General features: G+C 38.0%; 1 protein-coding gene across 2 annotated transcripts in view; it reads left to right on the top strand.

The window, feature by feature from the left end:
• The window catches only part of LOC127578702 (nucleolar protein 4-like), a 224505-nt gene that overhangs the window by 135722 nt on the left and 66659 nt on the right, over window positions 1–22124 (top strand). The window contains exon 7 of one of the 2 annotated variants that reach the window (XM_052031015.1): window positions 16456–16706. In XM_052031015.1, coding sequence (XP_051886975.1) covers window positions 16456–16706 — 251 coding nt within the window. Of the gene's footprint in view, window positions 1–16455; window positions 16746–22124 lie in introns of both variants that reach the window. The other variant, XM_052031014.1, reaches the window with a different exon arrangement.

Genomic DNA, 22124 nt, shown 5'->3' with positions numbered 1-22124 from the left:
GAAACCAGTAACAAGTCTGCTTGCTTATTCAACCAAAAAGAGGCTATAAAGACTTATTTGCGGTTTGATTACTGATCTGAGATATGGGCAGTTGATGAGGCAATGACTGTAAATGACACGTTGGCAAATTGGATTACCAATCTTTGTCCCAGATTTTTTTCATCCCTACTCACCATTCAGGCCTTAGCAACACACGCCTCTCACATGTAGAAGCACAGTTTAGCAAAGTTCACATCGCACAGCTTGTTGATTTATCCACTGAAGCATATGAGGGGAATGGCCTAATACTCAACATCTGCAAGAAAATGGCCTCAACCAACCTGCCTCTCCTGTACTTCACCTCCTTCTGACAATAGTGGCTTACTCTGATACCCTGGAAAATGTGGACAACTTCTCATATCTCAGGAGCTACCTGTAACCAAAGGCAAACATTGATGTTGAAGTTAAACACTACCTTCAATGAACCAGCACAACATTTGGTTGATTGAGGCAATGAGTGTTTGAGGATCAAAACTGTGGACCTGGCAACAAATTCGCAGTCCACAGTGCAGCAGTGTCCTCTGCCCCCCTACGTGCCTATGAGGCCTGGACTACCTAGAGCAGACAACTTAAAGCTGCTACCAACATTGTCTCCGCAAAATCCTCCAAATTCACTGAATAAGCAACCCAACGTCAGTGTTCTTTTTCAGGCTAATATTCCTAATTTTGAGGCTCCAATTATATCCAGTTAGCTGCATTGGGTGTGCCTGACACCAGATACCCAAAACAGACATTCTATTCCAGGCTCTGTCACGGGAAGGGATTACTGGGCAGTTGGAAGATAAAGGCTATGCTCAAATCTTCCTTGAAGAAATGCAAGTTCACCACTGACTTTTGGAAATCCGTGGCCCAAGACCACTCGAGGTGAAGAAGGATGGGGATGGAGAATTTCATGCATTGGGAACACAGGATCCCTGCATGAGTGGTTGCAGAGGTGCAACTAATTCACCAATTACCCTCCTGCCCACCACATCATGCTCCATCTGTGGAAGAGCCTGCAGTGCCAACGGTGGCTTGTTCTGTCATTTCAGAATTCACAAAACTGAAGTGGAAGCAAGTCATCCTCAACCCTGAGGGATTGCCTGATCACAATTCTAAAGATATTAAATGTGGTTTTAGTGGCTGAAAGAAGGTGTTTGGTCTCTGCCTAGCATCTCCATTGCGTGGCCTTAGTTTGTTTTTGTTTGTAAGACTGACTTTGCAGTAATACCCTTTTAGGGAATTTAAATCTGAAATTTTAGTAATTCAGGAAGGCACCTTGGTTGGCATGGACAAGTTGGGCTGAGCTATGTTTCTGTGTTACGAAAGGTACAGACGCTGTTTCCATGCTGTATAATTCCATGATTCTAGTAATGGCATGCACAGAAGTGTACATTTGCCACATTCAACTCCCATAAAAAAAATTGAACCGATTATTTCAAAAAACGGGTGCTGCTATTGGAAACCTTGTTGAAACAAAGCTATTCAAACTTCACTAAAAAGGATTTGATTACACTTATAGCATTAGGATATTTTCAGAATAATTTATTGGATTTGATACTGTAGAGTAGCATTCTATGCACTAAGTTTCATAATGTAGGTTATAAAACATTTTGTGTGATCATGAAATGTGCGATGGCAAAATTTGCAGTGGGGAAATTCTTATTCCCGGATTTCTTAGCAATAAAGACAATTTGGGTATCAGTGTTACATACGAAGTTGAAAAGCAGTTTTTAAGGTGTATTCCTTTAACATTGCCATCATCAGTGCATGCGTGTGACCTGTAAATGTCAGTAAGATGAGCATTGTCCAGGTTTCACGGAGGAAGAAATTGCTAAACTCTGTGACCTCAGCAGGGTGGATGGGGCTCTGCTAAGTGGCATGCAGTTTAGCCATTATACCAGGTAAAAAGCTAGTGAGTGGTGGCCCATTCTGGCCCATTAATCAGCTTGCCACAGAAAATTAAGTGGTGCCATCATAAGCATATGCAACCTTTTAACAATGATAATTGGTAAATACTGCTAATTAACTTCTCTGGCAATGGAGATTGATTAATATATGTGGAGTTTAACTCCTTATGGTGTAAGTGTATGGTTATTGCAAATTTTAATTATATCAAATTGTAATTTTTAAAAACTTTTTCCTGAATCAAATGTTTCCTTATGTTTATCTTTCTGTACTTGATTTGTCATTGACTCCTTCTCTAATATATTTCTACTAATCATCCAATTAAGGAGATTTACTCTTAGAAATTGGACCCATTTGCATTCTTTTTTAATGCATAAATCACACTTAAGTAGCATTTTGTGTTAGTTGTGGGGTGTTTGTGTTCATTTCACATTGAAATACATCACACAAAGTAGTGAACAATGCATCAATGAAATTGTCAAATGGCCCAAAGTGGGTTTGGGTGGGGGGGTGGGGTTGCGCTGTTTGAGTGTAAAAAGAAAAAAAGTAGCATCTCCCCTACTGTTGAATTAAAAATTTTGGTGGTGGAAATAAAAATCAAGAGGTCTGTGACATGCGAATACAACCCACAGACCCCTTATCTGTTGTCCTGATGTTTCCACTCATGAATAGTGCATACTTCAATGTGCTGAAGGATGCAGGGCAAGTTTACCAAATGGTGCAGCAAAACTTGGCATATTTATATATTGGCATTGACTTAACATGTTTGAAAGTATAGGAAGTATTGTTGCTCAAAATTCACCCCTAAATCAAGCTATACATTTGTATCAGTATATTCTACTCTGCCTCCAAAATTCCTTTCAATGAAATCAAGGGAATGAACTTTGGAGACAATTTGTAGTCTAATATATTGCACATTGTGGCACCTGTCAGTGTTGAGTTTCAAGATATGTCTTTATTACATTTTTATTACGCTTCTCTTTTAAACATAGGAATGTTTAATATTTTACTGCTAGGGTCTCTGAAGAGCATGGTTGTATCTGCCTAAGGGCACTGTTTTCTCCCATTTATGACATTAGAAATGTCTCTGTTACATCAATTGATAAAGTTCCAGCAGGTACCATGCTGCAGTAGTAAAGGCAAATCTAACAGCAGTTTAGAAGCTTGCTTCCATATTTTCTCTTGACAGATAAAGAGGCTGTTTCATTCCATTCAATCTATGCTGGCTCACAGAGCAATCCTATTCCAGCAGTAATTTTTATGTAATTTATTCTGCACCCCCCTCCACCACCACCAACTCGCCCTAGATTCTACCATTCACCTACATACTTGCAATTTACAGCCAATTAACCTACCTATGGCATGTCTTTTGGGTGTGAAAGGAAACCAGAGCACCTGGGGGAAAACATGTTGTTACAGGGACAACATGCAAAATCCACCAGAGGTCAGGATTGAAGGTGAGTTGCTCTGCTAGCTATGTCACGCAGAAAGTTGTATCTGGGACCAAGAAACCTGTGGTAGAAAAAAAATGTACATTTATCATAATGTTCAAATGTTTAATATTGTACTCACATTATGTATAGTTCCAATATCAACATGAGCAGATAAGTACTTGCAAAGCTTTGATAGCTATACAAATGCAACTATGGAAAGCCTTTGAACTGACATAGCAATTCTTTCTCAGATGGTCAGTTCAAGATTAACAGTTGAGAATTTTTTAAATAGACTAAACTGGAATTCATTGCCTACAGTGTTGGGCATTGCTTTTGTTAATGTAGTGTAATTTGAGGGTCACGTCGCGCTATATACCATGGTTTGTTATTTTCTTTTTTTTTGGGGGGTGGGAGGGGGGGATTGTTGAAGCAAGTTTGGTCAAACTGGGTCGAAGACCAGCTCTCATGATTTCATCTAAAATTGTTAGCATCCCAAATTGCTAAACACATTGATATGAAGTCAAATGTCAGTCAAGGTTGATTACTTGGAAGATCCTCTGATCCAACCCAGTTTTCCAATTTTTACATCTTTCAAGCGAGATTTAAATCACAAGAAATTCTCCCTATAGCTCTGAAATAAAAAGTGTTTTAAAGCCTCTGCATTTAAGGCAGAAAGAAAAGCAGTTGCACTTTAAGGTTAATGGCATTTTATCAGAACAGAGCAGCAACATATAGAACTATGGACCAGTGGGATTAGATTTCTTTACCATTCATTCTTCAGCAGGAACACCCAGACTCAGCAGAAGGTTATTTAGCTTGCTTTAAAGCTGTACTGATGTCACATTATATTGTGCTGGAAGTTGATGAACCTTGATAAAAGCCTGTATGAACATCTTGCTTAAAATCACGTGGTAGTCTAAGAAGGGATGAGGGGGTATGAGCAAAATCTGCCTGGAGCTTCAGATCAAACCTGGCATTAGTGCATTTCAATAAATGAGAAGATTTTGAAGCAGAATTCAAAGTAAAAGAAGTACTGAAAAGGCAAGAGAGGTTAACCATAAATAGACAGCAGAGAGCAATAAATTTAATGGATACCTGTCACATACAATGGCTTTGTGTTGTCTGAGCACTGTGTTTTAAGTAAACACTGTTTATTTTAATTGTACAGAAGTTGCCTGGGGGTGGGGGTGGGGGGAGGGATCTATAGTCCATTCATTAAATTATATTACTGAGGTTCTGAATCTGCTGTTCTACTTCCTTCTGTTGGTTCAGAATCCTATGTTTGTCATCATGATTTGAATCCATAAGAAAATTAGGCACAGTATGAGCTTATTTTGTGCTCTTGTATAAACCATTTTCATTCCCATGTTGCAGAGATCCTATGATGTTGGGAGGAGAATTATAATGTGGGCTGGAACTTAGTTAGGCAGGGTTCCAGTCTTTTAAAGAAGCTACAAAATTTAGACAGTGATAGGAGCAGACAATTTCCAAGCTGCTTTATGAATGCGATCTGCATTGATTGCAACCTGCATTGAGGGTATGTCCAGTGGATTCCCCATGCAACCATAGGATCGGAGTGCACTCTTGGGATGAGAGGTTAAGGGGTTACTGCAGGAAGTGCTGTTTCCAGTAGATCCAGTAAGTCTTCATGCCCATCCACATCCTCAGCATAGCACCATATTTTTCGCTGGAAAAGGGCATTCGGACCTGTTACAGACACAGGGCACCCATCCAAATATTTAAAATGACTCTACCCACTAGATTTAGGGTAAACTCACAGAACAGTGGGAAGATTCCATCCATCACACTTACACTGCCATGAACAACTTTATAAGTTTTTTGGCCAATGCAATTCCCCATAAGGAACTAGGAAAAATAATAAATGAGTCATTTGCACTGCTCTTGCTTGCCCTTCATGAGGCATGATTGGCAGCAGAGTACAAATTGCCTATCTGCCTTTCCAGTTAAAGGATAAAATGTAGCTCAGGCTTTACCATAGCGGAGATAGCAAATCCAGCAATATAGCCCTCATTTATAAAATTTGAAAAAAAGATTTGACTTTTGAAAGCAGCAAATTGAGAAACATGTGGCAAGCTGTTTATTGTAATTAACTGAATTTATTTATGATTTAGGAATAAAAAGATTGAAGACACTGTACTGGGTTTAATGTATTTTCTTCCATTCACTGCTTGCTGTATCTTGTCTGAGTTATTGTGGCTGGCAGGCTATGAGCTTAGTGTGAGCGTTACCCATTATATGACTAGTCATATCTCAGTGGAAAACTTGAAGTGGGAGGTCAGTAATCCAGAATGAAAATCATCACGGAGGAAAGACCCGAGGCCTAGTCTGACAGCCAAGGACATCTTTCACTGTTAGTTCTTTAGAGCATCTCATTGGTTGTGCTGCAGAGAGGAGCAGAGTTACCATGGCAATGCCAGCTCTTCTGCAGGCATGAAGGCTTGCTCGTGCTGCCTCTCAGAGGGATAAACCAACTTAATCCCAGGGTGCCGAGTCAGTGAAAAGGTTGGACCACCCCTGAGGGACATTGTAGCTAGTACAGTGAAGGAATTAGCAACTGCAACCATTGATATTAAGGCCACGCCAAGGAAATCACTTTATGTTGTCAGCATGTCTGGGGATGAATACAAAATGAAACTGTTACAAGTTTAGCCCCTGCAGTTGGTAACGTATTTTTCAGACAGCAAGAGCAATAAAACACTGAGAAGAGTCTGTATATTTCATATACAATACCATTTTTAACAAGAAAATGAAGACAAAGAAAAATAATAAAATAATTGGATTAATTCTGAGGATTTCTTGAATGTAAAAGAAATATTTTGTAGTTTCCACAGGGCAGTCACATTTACAATAACAAATGTGTGCACAGAGATGATTTTACATAAATTTTAATATTGTGCATTTCAAAATGGAATTAGAGAACTAAAATATAATTCTTTCTTTGAAAAATATATGACAAAATCATTATGCATTTACTTTTGGTGCTGGAGTATAACTGCACTGATAAAAAGGGAAAATTTTGCAAAACTGCTTCTGCATCAATAAATAAATAAACAGTATGGAGAACATAGTTGGTGGACCATAATGCATGACAGATTCATTAATGTCCTACATGCTTTATGTTTATCATGCCAAATAAATGGATAACTGTAGTATATTATAACATTGCCATTACTTAATTGTTCTAATATCATGATGAGCTTTCATTGGAGAGATGCCCTATGTCATTAGAGGGTCTCTTAAGACATGGACTAAATGCTATTTCAATTTATCAGCTTCTATCAGAGCCTATGGGTACTAGCAGAGTGCAGGAGTCCATAAAGCATTCTGGAAGTGATAGATTTTCTCTCACGAGTGCAGTCTCCAGTTCTTCGGGCTCGGGGTAATTTGCAACCAGAGTTTCCTCAGAGCAACATGCACTATGGCGAATACCCACAAACACCTAGCATGCTAAAGACTTTTTTATGTTAAAGTGACATTTAGCTTCCACCTGAGTCTGACTTGTAGTGTTAGGCTATGCATATGGGCAAAAGAAGGAGGAGTGTTATGGAGCAAATAAGTTTGAAGGATCAAGGATCAAATAAGTTTGAAGGTTGTTTTGCACCACTTTCTATTAGGATTCTCATGAAAATTTCACAGCAGGCCTTTGACTTGGCTGCTTAGCCCAGCTCAATTAAAATTAATATTGCAAGCTAGAGTGGGAGGAAGAAGTGGAGGGAGGTGTTTCAAGTCAGTTGGAAGTAGAAGAAAAAAACCTGCAGCTCAGAATTTGGCATGGTGCCTGCTCACTTGCGAGCAACACAGCTTTCCAGTTGTGGGTTTTCTTCTTTGCCTGAGAGGAATTAGGCGGGGTTTAGCTCTTCTGCAAGAATGTTTCATCTACTTTAATAAGATGATGGCTTAGCTATAAATGAACACAGAGGTATTCTGCATTTGTAATGTATGAATGCTTCTGGTGAGTTGCGAACTTTGTAACATTACCTCCTCAAGCTTTCCTGTTATTCTTTTACAGGACTGCTTGTCAAATTATTAACCAACAAAAGATAAAGAAACCACAACGTAAGAGCACATTTCCTGCAAAAATATGCTGCTGGATAATTTATGAGGGGTACATCCCATGTGGTTGTCCATCAAACCTATGGTTCCTGTTTATAAGTTCTTTAAAAATTAGTCCTCTAGGAGTATATAGAATTTCTTAATGAGGTAGATTGGAACGGTGATTTTAACCTTGCTGAAATCAGACAGTTAGAATCCTGTTCTTTTTTTAAACTCCTATTTTGAGGAGGCATCAAGGTTACCTGCCAGAAACAGTCATTGTAAATCCTTAAATATGCAGATTGAAGTCTGTGTGATGTCATGGATCCTTGAATGTAATTTTAGCCGTTACCTTTCTCACCAGATAAGACACAGGAAGGGGATCTGAACCAGCAGAAGTTACTTAAAATAAGATTTCTACTGAACTTTTGGGGGTCAGGAGAAAGGAAGTTTCCCACTCCCTTAAGCAATCACCACAGCCCCCTGTTTAAATCGTTCTAAAACCTTTTAAATTAAAGTTTTTTTTAAACTTTCCTCACGGGCCAAGAGGAGTACTGTCCCAGCTTGGGCTTTTTGCCACCATCCCCTATTCCCCCTTCTCACTCCCAAGCAATCCTTACAAAACCCATTCCCAGTCATTTATCTTTTTGCCACCAATAGCAGTCCCACCTGCAGTTAGCTGGCATTTCATGCCAGTTTTAGGTAGACAGCTGATTGGTGAGATACCGATGAGTTCTGAGAATAAATCTACCAAGGTTCTGTAGGAGTTGCCTTCTCCCTACATTTCTGGTCCGAGTTGAATTTGAAACATATATGTGCCTGATTCCTAGCAGCCCATTGTACTTAATAGCACAATCCTTGACCCTCTCCCTGGTCCTGTCTGTTCTCTACATTGAATCATCCATATCCTTGTATTGATGGGGCCAGATGGTGGTGCTATAATGACTTTGGGTGGTGTCTGTGTGGAGTTTGCACATTTTCTCATGACTGTGTTAGTTGCTGCTGGTGCTTCAGTTTCCTGGTAGATTAATTGGCTCTCTAAATTACCCCTTAGTGTAGGTAAATGACAAAAATCTCAGGGGAGTTGATTATGTGAGAGAGAATTATGTTGCAGGGGTACAAGGAAATAAGAAGGGAAATAAGAAGTGGGTGAATGGAGCTGATGGGATTGCTCTGTTGTTAGCTGGCATAGACTCTGTAGGCTGAATGCCCATATTGTGTAAATAAGTGTCAAGTTTCAAACAAGCCCATGCTTGAATTAAGGTCAAATTACCATAATGTTCCCTCTTGAATTTACTCTTGCCCTCTACACGGAGATTTTCTTGATATCCCAGCTGAAATGATAAGTTAGCAATAGGCACTGAGCTATAAGATTCACACCAGTATCTTTTTTGCACAGTGATTTGGTACTCCTGAAATGTTGTTCCAACCAGTCTTTTTTTAACTATATATTGCTATTGCTCTTACAAGTAAATGATATACTGCTCAAAATCCAGTGGGTTGAATCCTGTTGCGGACTGTGGTTCTTGAGGTTATTACGGATTGTACTATGCTTGCTATTGACTGGAATTATTATTTGACCTTGTATAATCATTTCCAATTTTTAATGATGGTTGCATGGAAATATTGTCTGATGGAAGAAGTCTACTTGGGAATAAATCAAAATGACTAGAGATTATCTTACAAAATGGGTTTGGTTTTTTCCCAACTTTGTCTTGTTAGCTAGATTTGTCTCTGCCAGTACCAGATATTGGAGATGCATTTCACACAATTCTGTGTTCATTTATATTTAAATTGTGTGACAATTATGAGCTAAATGAAGTATGTTGAAAAGGCGAGAAAGCTTGGTACTTCATGGATGAAAGGAAATCTTGAAAGACCTTCCATGTAGAGGTGGAAAAGAAATGATTAACTCGGAGCTCTGTTTTATGTTAAGCCATGTTTACAACGCAAGGACTTATGGAAACAATCTGAGAAAAGGCAAGTTAAAGTCTAATGCAGGAAGCATTTGTTCACACTAATGGAAAATCTCTGTTATTATTCAAGAGGTAATTAGTATATCAGAGGTTTCTATTGGGAGAATGAACTATATGTACTAACTGTTTTGTCATGTCTGTATTGATTTTTATAACGTTTTAAATGTGGGCTTTTACTATCATTAATACTATAAAATTAAAAGAAATGTAGACTGAGTACCGGTTCTAATGTGAAAACAAAATGGTCCTGCTTTTAACACCAGATCTGAGCTGATTTATATATGTCCAGACAACTTTAAAGTTTTATAATTGTTAACTTAATTATGAAATTTCACAAACAAATAAACCTAATTTTTATATAGGAAATATATGTCAGTTTTCATTTTTTCAGTCAAAAGAGGATTAAAGCTACTCAAAGGTTAGGCACAAATACAAATTTTTGAAACCGGTCATTGAAACTGTAGTTAAATGTATATTTTCAGAAATTTAGTGAATAAGAAATTCAGTTAATTTTATTCCTTAAAATTAATGTCAGTCTTCTGCAAACTGTAAAGTCTGGAAATTATGTCATGAAACACAAAATTCAGGTACACAACGAAAAGTTTTGTCAGAAAACAACAGAAGATTGCTCCTGTGCCCTTTCAGCATATGACTTGCTATGCCATGGAAGCAACTTAACATGCAGAAGGTTCTAAGGGCATACAGTTTATGTTTGGATGTCACTTCTATGAAATCCAGTTGCATACACTTGAACCATAGATGGTATGGAGCACTCATGCAGAAGTAGGCTTTCACAATAAATGCGAGGCCTGCTTCCAAGGTGGAAGTGGCATCCAATGCTTGCAATCACTTACAGATCAGTCTACTTTGGGGACCCATAGCCTGGGCTTGTCCTGCTTGCAAACATACCCAGGAGCCAGTCTGTGACCACTACAGCCCAACTCTCCATTGTAACCCTTGTAGTCTCATTCCTCATTCTCAGCTTAAGCCCCCTGCACCCATTTTCTGCCCCTCTCAATTGTGATTTTATTTTTCCCTTTTTACCCCTCCCTCTCAACCATCTATTTACCTAAATTCTTCCACTTGCTCAGCTGTTGTAGATACTTGTGCTCAAAGGAAATTTACATCCATGTAGAAAATATATCGAGGGCTGCTTCTACATGTGTGGCCTGTGCACCTTGTGGGCCATTGTCACAAGTGAATTTTTCAGAAGTACACTTCTGTTACTTGTTTAGTGCAAATTTTGTGATGCAAAACAACTTATAGATCTGTAAGTTTTCTTGGCTAAATTAAGGGAAGATTAGGGGAAGTTTCTTAAACATGGAATACAGACAGAATTCTCTCACCCAACCATAATTAAAATGGAACCCATAATTTTTTAGTAAATAGATACGAATTAATAGCTTGACACAGTGAATATTAACAGAAAATGTAAAACAAACAAATCTGGAAATGCATAAACTGCTGCATTCTGTGCAGAGTAAAAGCATGAAATTGATGGGTAGATTGCTTTGGAATTTGGGGTGTGAAACAAAGTTTCTTTGGCTTTAGGTATTTAGGTATGTATTTTAATCTCTGAGGGCACAACATTGTGGGCCGAAGGGCCTGTCCTGTGCTGTGTTACTCCCACCTATCACCATTCAACCTCTCCCTATTCAATGTTCATAGTAGTAGCTGCATTTTCTGAACCCCAGGGCACTGATCTGCTCTGGAGTCTTCATAGTTGACTGGAAACCAAGTTTGTCAATCAATCTGACTTCTGAAGTGCAGACTATTGTTAAAAACTTGACTTGGGCTGTGAAATTAAAACTTCACGACTGTGAAACCTGCTCCTGTAATATTGAGGGCACAACTTCCTGGTAGGGGCTTCCTAGTTCTGTGCAAGCAGCATCAAAATGGAAAATTTAGCTTTCTTTACCATGTTAAGAAAAATACCAATGCAGATTTGGCAAGCCAAATGGTCAGTTAGTATATGGTGATATTGTTCAATTCACAAAAAGCATATTTCTGTCAAGATGCCAGCAGCAGACTATTGAGGCTGCATTTTATGTATCCATGAGGACCATCCATCATCTATCTTAAAGTCATTTTCAATGCCGGTGTCCTCATGAATTACACTTACATTATTTTGGCAATAGAGAACCTTTGAAATTATTTCTGTTTCTTCTTCAAATACAAATTTGTATCTTTTCATTATTAAATCTTCAGTTTATTGACTCCTTGTTTATATATTTTAAATAATTCTTTTTAGATAGTGAATCTAAATAAAGTTACAAAATAGAGTTGAATGTAAGTGGCCTCTTGAATTAATGAACAATATTAGTGATGTTGAAAGAGCTCATTCATTAAATGTGCTGTAGTGCGATGTTACCCAAACATGTAAAGCAACATTCTTGGCAAAAATCCCACTACTGCACTAGCTTAATTTGCTGGGTACATCGTTGATTGCATAAATTTGGTAGCTTTATATTATATTTCAGAACAGTTTCCTGATTTATTGCTTCATATCTCTCAAGGCCGAAGTTTAAGCTTCCAGCAGAAGTACCTGACCCCATGGTTTTAATGTAGAATAATAGAGTTTATAGCATTGAATTTCACCTGATTACCACTTTCCATGCTGCCTCCATATGCCTGTCTTTGCTTTTTCTTCATGTCGGCATCATCTCTTCTTAAATCTCTACCAGCCAATCACATCCCAGTGTGTTCTGTATTTGCGGCAATCCCTGTATAAACTGATTCCTCCTAACTTTATTTGATTTATTATGTTCTTTGTTATATTTGTAACCCTTATTTCCATAAGTGGAATGTCTTTCCCTGCAACCCAATGGAAACTCTTCATGATTTTAAAAATATCTGGCAGGTTTCTTCCTAGTCTTCTCTTTTACAATAGAAAACCCCAGCCTTCTCACTCATTAATTAAGAATTAGCCCAAAAGGCACTTCAAGCCTGTTCTGCTGTTTCATGTCATGGTTGATCCTGTGCCTCAAGTCCATTTTTCCATCCAATTGCCATATCCCTTGATTACTTTAGTATCTAATCTATTGATCTGTCTTGAATGTACTCAATGACAGCATCTGCTACCCCCTTGAAGTTAAGAATTTCAAAGATTTGTGGCCTTCTCCATAAAGACATTTCTCTTCATCTCAGTCCTAAATGGCTGATCCCTTATCCAGAGGCCATGTCCCTCATTCTAGACTTTACATTTCGAGGAAAATGCCTTGGACATCTACCCTCTTTGTCCCTCTGATCATCTTGACTGTTCTCCTCTCATTTGTATAAACTGCTTTAAATACAAGTTAATCTATCTTTCTTTTTAGGACAGTCACCTCATTCAAGTACAATATGTTCTTCTTTAGGCAGGGAGACTAAACTTGCACTCCAAATCAGAGCCCATTACAATCTCAGCAAAACTTCTTTACCTCTTGTACTCCAATCCCTTTGCAGTAAAAGGTGACATACCATTTGCCTAGATTGTTGCAACTACATTTCTTGAACAACACACCAAGAACCTTATGAACACTAACATTTACTAGCTTCTCAGTATTTAAAATATATTCCAATTTTCCCTTTTTCCGAAAAATGCGTAACCTTAGATTTTCTCACAATATATTCCCATTGGCCACGACCATGTGTATTCGCTTAGCCTATCTGTATCAGTTACACTCTAGTGTCCTGCTAACAGCTCCCTTTCCACCTAGCTGTGTATCATATGTAAATCTAGACATGTTATACCCTTTTCATCTCTCATTCATATAAATTGTAAATATCTTGCTTCCTGTTGCATCCCACTGTCAAAGTTTTCCAACCTGAAAACAAACCATTCATTCTCACTCATGTTTTTGTTCCCCAATTAATCAATCCATTATTCCTGCTAATAGGTAACCCCCAACTCCATGAGACCTCATTTTCATGGAACAACCTTTATTGTAGATAAGTAATCAAGTACCTTTTTAAAATCTACTGATTAATTTTCCTTAATCAATCCTGGTGGTAACATGCTCAAGAATCTCTAAGAGTTACCAGTTGTTCCCCTTCGTAGCATCATGGTTGACTATGCCAAATTAGATTCTAATTCCCAAGTGACTTCATGCTTGGTCTTGGGTATTGGCAAAATGCTGAAATACATTTATGGTGTAGTTCTCTATGTTTTCTCTCCCTTACATTAGTGATGTTACATCTTTTACTTTCCGTTCTGCTGTGACTGTTCCAGAATCCTGGGAATTCTGGAAGATGACCACTAATTCATCCACCATCTCTTCAGCCACCTGTTTTAGAACTCTGGGATCCAGGTATCATTTTCTGAGGATTTGTCTGCCTTTTGTCCCCTTAATTTTCTTAGTTTTTCCTCTTTAGCGATGAGTTTAAGTTCCTTAATGGCCATAAAATATTCTGGTAGTTGTATCTTCTGAATACTGCTATCAATGCTTATAATTTTTTTTTTCTGCACTTTCTCCAGTGTTTCAGTATTCCTGTTGTAGTTTGGAAACTGGAATGCCAAACCATGCTGCACTACAATTATGGCCTAACAAGGGATCTATACAAATTTGACATTCCCTCCCTACTTTGAATTCTGTTTCATCAGAATAAACTACTACTTTGTTCACATTCTTTGGCCACACCAATTTGCAATATTACTGAAGCAACAAACAATATGCTGGAGAAACCCAGAAGGTCAAGTAGTTTCGTGGAGTGAGAGAAATTGTGGATGTTTCAGGTGCAGAGTTTCAACCCAAAACATTGACAATTCCTCTTCCCCCCCCCCCCCCCCCCAGATGCTGCTCAATCCGCTGAGTTACCCCAGCACATTGTTTGATGCTCTAGATTTTTTTTTATATATCCACCACCTGCAGTTTCTTGTGTCTCCATCTTGCATTAGTACTTTTTAGGAGTCTATGTAAATGTATTTGTATTTCTAGATCTCTCTACTTCACTAACCTATTTAGTTTCTTACCTTCCAAGGAATAAGTAGCTTCATTCCTTCTTAGAAAATTAACCCATTGTTAGATTTATTAGAAATTACCTAGTAAGATATTTTGGAAAGAATTGGGAGGCTTTTGAAATGAATACCATTCTTTTCTGTGTAAAATTAAAACAAACAAAAGCATTACAAACTTGTGCTGAATTAAAAATGATCTCTTTACCCTTGTGGTAAGAATCTCAGCTTTCATTGAAGGATTTAATAAAAACCTACTTAAGCTCATTCACAAATGCATTTTATGGAACATGTTTGGTTGCCCATTATAGAACCTGCCCAATTCCATCTTCAAGTGGAAACTGAATTCACTTGGGTTCCTTGCTAGGCAGGGATTCTTCTCAGCTAGTTTCCTGTCCTCGCATTGTATGCAAAAGGGATTCATTATATGTGCATACTAAACCAGACAAAGTGCAAGAGTTTTTTGAATTAACCACAGCAGTATTCCTTGAATCTTTCGCCCAAAATGGCATGGAAATGCTATCAATTCAATCAAAAACTTAAAAAAAATTTAATGAATGGATGGAACTTTTTAGATTGTTCAGAATCTTGAGAATATAGAAATGTATTATTTAATAAGAGAAAGCAGTCTGTAGTTTTTATATAGATGTTAAAATACTTGTCATTTTCAGTTGAAGTGATTGCTATGGATGAGCAGGAAGAATAATAGTAAACTTCTTTATTTCCCTTTATTTTTATATTCAAATTCATATTCATAAATTCCTTCGGACAGGTCTCTGGAGATCTGTGAATCTGACACTACATTGCATCAAATCATTTAAGGGGACCCTGGAGAGTGCAAACAGCAAAACACCAGGCAAGGACTGGTGATGTTTAAACATATCACATTTGGCAAAGATGTAAACATTTAACTGGAGGGGAAGGAATTGCCAGTATTTGTATTCTTAATATACCATTAAATCCTATTTGTATGCATTACTTCAATGATTCAGAATACAAAATTAGTTTCTTTGCTTCATTGCATTTTTCTAATTTATTTTTCCACATATTTGGTTACCCCAGACCTAGATATCCTGTCTTTTATAAAATAAAGGGCTGCATCATGCTGAAGACTTGTGAACAGTTCTGTAGAGAACCACCATCTCGTTGCAATGCATGCTTTAGTGCGTTCCAGATTTCTGTGCCTGTGCATTACAGATATGACTCCACTCTTTGACCCTGGGCCCACCATTGAATCCAAGGGTGTTCTGTATTGTATTGAGCTGGGAGGATGGATACACTTCATATCTGGCCCCTCAGTTCTATGCCAGCCATAGATGGACTATCTAGACGGTCCCATTTATTTGAACAAGATCAGTGACCTTCATTAAATAGTTACATTTAACTGATTTTGTCTATTTTTTCCTAATTTCACTGAGTATTTATTTTTAACAGGTTTAATATGTTTTCAAATTTATTTTTGACTTAAGTAACTTTTTATGTTAATCATTTAAATCGGTTTTAACTATTTTAAAATGTTTCTGATTATCAAGACACTTTAAATGCAGTGAAACAGGCCTTTGAGAGCACAAGCTGTTATAGGCCTTTGGGATGTTGCTGGAGTGGGACTTGGGATGCTGCATCTAGTGACCACCTTGCTACTGGCCGCAGACTTTAAGTCCTCAATGTCTTTGGAGGCTGTGTGGCAACACAAGTTTAGTGCAACTATGGGAGGTGAGCATGGGCAGCAGATGATGTTGAACACAATCGGCCCAATCTCTACCAGGTGCGTACAGGCCAAGTTCCCCATTATTCCTCTGGGGAAATTCCTAGCTTATGCTCAGTGACGTACCCCCCACCCTCACCCTCGAACCCATCAACAATAGATTAGAATCCCAGGTGCCAATTCAAGCTTTGCTATTTCACTGTGGGGTGTTGTGGAGATCCTCCACATGGTAATCCCTGTGCCATGGACGAAAGCCATGATGACAATTCAAGTTTTTTTTAAATGAAATAATGGCAAGTTGGACCCCATACTATAAATCTTTAAATGATGGTGTTTTCTATCAGTAAAGCAAATTTTAAAGAGTCCATTCATACCATGTGTTTTATGAATGGCCTATTGTGACAATATTTACTTTTCTTTCATTATCAGATGATTCATCTTCAGAATGCTGCAGTGGGAATGGCTCCACTACCTTGAATCCTTCAGCATCAAACAGTACACAAGGGGGCAGCACATTCCCGGAAGTAAATGGAAACAGCTCCACTGGCTTGGACTACAGTGCCAGCCCAGAGGACCAGCCAGTCAACTTGAGTGAACGGCTTCAGCCCCGTCAAGTGGATAATGGAAGTACAGACGGACAAAGAAACCGGGTCAAATACATTGGAAAAGGCACATCAGATGTAAGATTGAACAGGGATACAAGAGAATATGGGAGTAAGGTACAGTCTACTTTAACTTGCCTTAATGGAGAAAGAGTGCATTGACTGATATCTATTCCAGCAATTCAATTGAGAATGTAAAGGCTGCTGTATTTGTTAATAGCACATTGAAATTTTCCCCAACAATTATTCCCCGGGAACTGAAAACAATAAATAAATCAGAAAAGATTTATCATATTTCAACATGATTAACATGAGTTTTGTAATATTTTCACATTAACATTTGTGCTGACATTTCTAATAGGGTTAAGTTGTGTAGATCAAAATGAAACCTAAATTAAATTGATTTTATATTGCAAATTGACAATCCTTGAGAACCTCATCTCTATTTGACAGATGGCCAAATAATTGTGTATCTGTGAGAAGACAATTGCCCTCTCTGGTCCTTCTGGGCATTCTTCACCCAAGCCAAAAATGATCTTTTTGTGTTAGCCCAAGTCTCTTCTGACATTTTGATCTATAATCCTTTGAAGGCATAGGAAATAATTCTCTTTTCTTCTTCTTCTCTTCTCTTTACCTTTTCTTCCTTTTCTTTTTTTCTCTTTTTCTCTTTCTCTTATTTTCTTCTCTTTTCTTCCTTTTCTTTTCCATCCCCTGCCACCAATTCATTCTGACTGAGATGGTTGCTGGTTTCTTTGTGGGATCCACAGTCTCTGTCATATGTGTGACGGATCATGTTCGATGTGGCACGTGGTTGGATAGTTTGGGATATTGCCTATTCCTTATGCTGTTTGTGAATGGCCTCTTCTTTCTCCCATTGTAGTGACTTGAGATGCTTAGTGTCTTTCCTGTTTTGAGTGGTTGCAAATCAGGGATTCTCATGAGTCAGTGAGGACGTGTCATTTTTTTCAAGGAGATTTTCAGAATGTCTTTGAAGCGTTTTTACTGTCCTCCTAGAAATCTCTTCCTGTGATGTAGCTTGGATTAGAGTGTTTGTTTCAGCACTCTAGTGTTGAGCATGTGGACAATGTGGCCTGACATTGGAGCTGGTTGAGTATCATCAGTGCTTTGATACGGGGATCTTGGCCCAGGTGAAGATATTGATGTTTGTTCTCCTATCCTGCCGATCAACTTGCAGGACTTTGGTGATACCTCTCCAGTGTTTTGAGGATCTACTATATGTATGTGGCTCACACACCTTGTGCCAGGTTTGAGGTCTTGGTCATTGAGCAACCTTGCACAACCTTTTGCTCAATTGGCCAAAGGCTGTGTAAGGGCCTTGGAGGCTAAGATAACCTTCATTCAGCCAAGTAACCTTGGCTGAATGGTGGCTTCGGAGATATGGAAAGTGACCTGTATTTTCCTGGGCCTTGCCATTGATCTTGATTATTGGAGGAATTTTGATAGCGATCCTTTGTCTTCTGGATATTCAGGTTAAGCCCTTTCTTTGGAACACTTGGTGAGGCAGTGAAACACGATTTGGATCTTGGTCTCTGAGATTGCACAAATGTAAGGATTGACTGAGTGCTGTAATCAGATGATGGTGTTGGGACGATTTTAGTTCTAGAGGGAAGACAACAAAGGTTGAATAGTTTCCCAATCATCCAAAGATTAACTTCTCTCCAGTGGGAAACCTTTTGGAGCTTAGATGCAGTATTGCTGTGAGGAAGATGAAGAATAGCATTGAAGCAATAACATGGCTTTACTTGACCCCAGCTTGACTGAGATTGGGTCTGTAGTGAACCCATTGATTAGGATCACAACAGATCAAATATTGACAAAGTCAAAGGCATTTCTAAGATTAATTTCAAAGGGAAATAAAATTGAATGTTGAGTGATGAAGAATGGTGTAAGTGGAGAGTCATGATTTTTATACACCTCTATAAGATCATCCCTCTGTCCCAAGAGGAAAAAGAGAAAAAATAAAAGCAGAATTAAACTTAAATGTCTTCAATAAATGTAATAAAGACAAACAAAAGTGGTCAACATACACAAACAGGCAACTTTTAAAAAAAAAAGTTGGGTTTCTTTACTTGGCATACAGCAGTGATCACATGCTGCTGGACCAAGCCACTGACAAATTTGCCACAGTAGCACTCTCCTTTATTAACATATTGTCCAAAGACTTGGATGCATTCTAGTGGCTAATCTGGAAAATACAAAGTAGTGACATGCAAATACATAATTGTTGATAGTCAAATGAGTTATGTCCATTTTCGTTGCTCATTTGAAAAATGCCAAGTAGTGCACACACTGTGCATAATTTTAACATACTGTATAGCCTTTGTGTTCCATTTTCCAAACATGGAGCATGGGTTTGTACATAGAAGTTGAAAAACAATCCAATGCTTTGTGTTAATGAAATGTATATGTACACTTTCCTGATCATGCACTTAAAAAAAATGCTTCTAATCTTAAAAAGACACTCCACAACCAATGCTTTTTGACACCAAAGGTCCATTTGAGAATATTTAATCATTAGATAAATGTATCAATCTATTCTGTCACATCTGAAAGTGTGAAAGCACATGTTCATGGCCCTCTAAAATGTCAAAGGCAATGCCTTCACAATAGTTTTCTGACCTGGACAATAAAATTGTAAGCTACCTATCAATCTCTGATCATCCCTCGCTGCGAAATGTAAATTGTAATTAAGCTGTCATTGTGCCTATTTAGAATAATTAAGCTTTGTGATCTTAAAAGACCCAAACCATTTGAGACAGAGCTGTGCCTTAACAACAGAATGCCAAATTAAGTGTTCCTTTTTGTAAACAACATATTCTGTGCATTACTGTATGAAATGCCACTGAAGATCCATCGGTTTACTTGTAATACTTTGACTCTTACTTGGATTTGCTAAGAATACAAAATAGCCATTTAAAAGATGGAAGAATGGCAATTTCCTTTTTGAATATTGATTGGCATCTTCAGAAGAAAACTTATTGGGGCTCAGGAGGAAGTGATGAGTGATAGAGAAAAATTGTCTATTATTATGAGGGGTGGTGTCCAGTTAAGGAGAGTATTTAAAAAAGCAAGCAAAGAAATCCATATTTTTGGTCAGTCTTAAAAAGCACTGCATTTAATGTGCAATTTTTATAAAGCTGATGGGGCAAGTGATTTAAAAGGTGGCAGAGAAAAATTAAGGAAAATAAATGTTCAAGTGAAGGTATGAATTTGCAAGCAAGAGGTAAAGCAGAACAGCTGACTTTGTTTGATGGCTGCTAAATTGAGGGGGAGATGCATGAAAGTCTGACCCTCTGCTATTTTACAGCATCCTCTTTAGCTTTGTAGATGACTGCAAGAAGATGCAGCCAAGTTGCAAACTGTTGTTGACCATTAGTCCAGCCTTATCCTGCAAGATCATATCAAGTGCCCCTTCATCTGCTTCTCTGCTACATAGGGCATCAGTACCAGAGCGTACAGAAGTTGTTGACATGATCTGGTGTCACTTTTCAGGATGCTGGCTGTTGCTCATCCTGGCTTGCCTTCTTTCAGTTAGAACTTTGCAAGGCCCATGACATGATTGAGTGCTCAGGAAGCATTCTCCATCATGACACGTGCGTTTGAACCTATGCCTCCAAGAGTCTGCTGCCTTAACCTCTGATGGGGAAAGGGTAACCCTATTTGCACATCCTCTAATTTGTGGTTGTACTACTTATAAATCCTGGCCACACATCTATCTCCAGCTGCTTGGAGATGGGTGTTAAAGGAAGCACTGAACCATCTCTGGCAACCTAACCTCTGTGCTATCTCTTCTAGTTCTGCTTTCTTTGACATATTAAGAGGATACTGGTGTCAGAGTATGAGCTGGACAGAGAAATTAATAATTATAGTTGCCATGAAAGAAGAGGAATAAATAATTACAAAGACTCAAAGGTCTTAACATCTGTGGTTTCTTTTAAGGCCTTCCAGCCTTGATATACCTCAAGTTCTCTTGCCAAATTTCCTGGATATGTGAACAACTGAGAATCTAGTTTGGGTCTTGTAGATCCATTGCCTATCACAAGTTAAAGTCATTAATTGTTTTAAAACCTTCATTTAGAAGGTTTACATTTTGTTAGACTTCAACAGACCTCTTTCTGTGCTGGATTCAGCAGAGGGGCAGTCCAGGAGCAACATAATCCTTTGAATGATGTCACAAAATAACTTCATGATGTCAATTTGAGATTATTCGGTATTATATGAAGAAATCTCACAACATCAGTTTCTGGTAGATGTGCACAACCCAAATTGTATATGGCCCAACTATTCCAGTTTCCTGAGCTCCCTCCCAAACCCCTTATAAATTGCTGATGAAAATTTGACCGACAGCAAAGCCAACTTTGCTATCTGTCAAAGCTCTCAGATTTTTCAATGCTCTCAACAACCACAAAAATTCAATTTAGCAATCTAAGTATTTTAAAATGAATACCAATTTTAAAAAAAAGTTAATAACATCACCCCAAATACTTTTCAGTAATTAGAAACTGCAAATAGAAATAATTTCAAAGTAATGTAAATTACCTGATTTTTTTTTTATTCTTACTGGTATAAAATATCCATTCAATGAATGGACTAACTCATCTGGAAGCAGATCCCTCAGCTTAAATGCTGGAGAATTTCATCAAATTTATATTCGATTTGGAATCAAGTGCTGGGGCATATCGACAGATTTGCCAACAGAACTCTGTCAACAAGTTCAGGATTTTCACTTAGTCACACATACTCTTAACTTCCTGGCAATTACATGGGTAAGTTCTGGTAGTTCACCATAGAACTGCTGGCAAAACCCTAAAATTTGAGCCATGATGTATTTATAAAAAAAAATTTAAAAAGATCATTTCTGATGTAACAAGTTTTGTAACCTAGATACTTAATATTAATTCAGGATCATTTAAGCCATTAAGCTCCTTGCACACAGTATATAATTTCAGTATTTCATTTACACCTTTGTGCATATTTGATTGCCCATTTCCTGAGGTAAGGATAAAAATATTTGTCTTTAGCTCTCATACATGACATGCACATATATTGCAGCTGCTCAATGTTGTAACAAAGATACAGCCCATTTGATTACAATAGAAGCACATTTTAAAAACTGACCATAATGCACTGTGTGTATAATAGTGCAATAAAAGTGCAACTGACATAGAATTATACTGTTAGCTCTTCTGCCAAGGACTAAGGACAGGAAAATCAAAAAGAGAATTGATCTAAGTCTCCAAGCATTGCAGTTTGAAACACAGTTAATGGAGGTAGAGTATGTATGTATCCTGGCTTTATTTCAAACAAAATGCTTTGGTAGATCCTTGAAGTCGAGCCAATATCAAGGTGATTTGTAAATACACTCTCAGATTATTTAAAAAGATATCTTCTTGGATGGCCAGCTGTACATCTAAATAATCTGTTGAATGGCGTCACTGATATCTACGTGATTCTCACATTGAAGAACATGGCTTC

This window comes from Pristis pectinata, chromosome 16 (assembly GCF_009764475.1).
Source record: "Pristis pectinata isolate sPriPec2 chromosome 16, sPriPec2.1.pri, whole genome shotgun sequence".
In the NCBI taxonomy this organism is placed as follows: Eukaryota; Metazoa; Chordata; class Chondrichthyes; order Rhinopristiformes; family Pristidae; genus Pristis; species Pristis pectinata.
The sequence above is the reverse complement of the archived record's forward strand: the minus strand, read 5'-3'. Positions and strand labels throughout refer to the sequence as shown.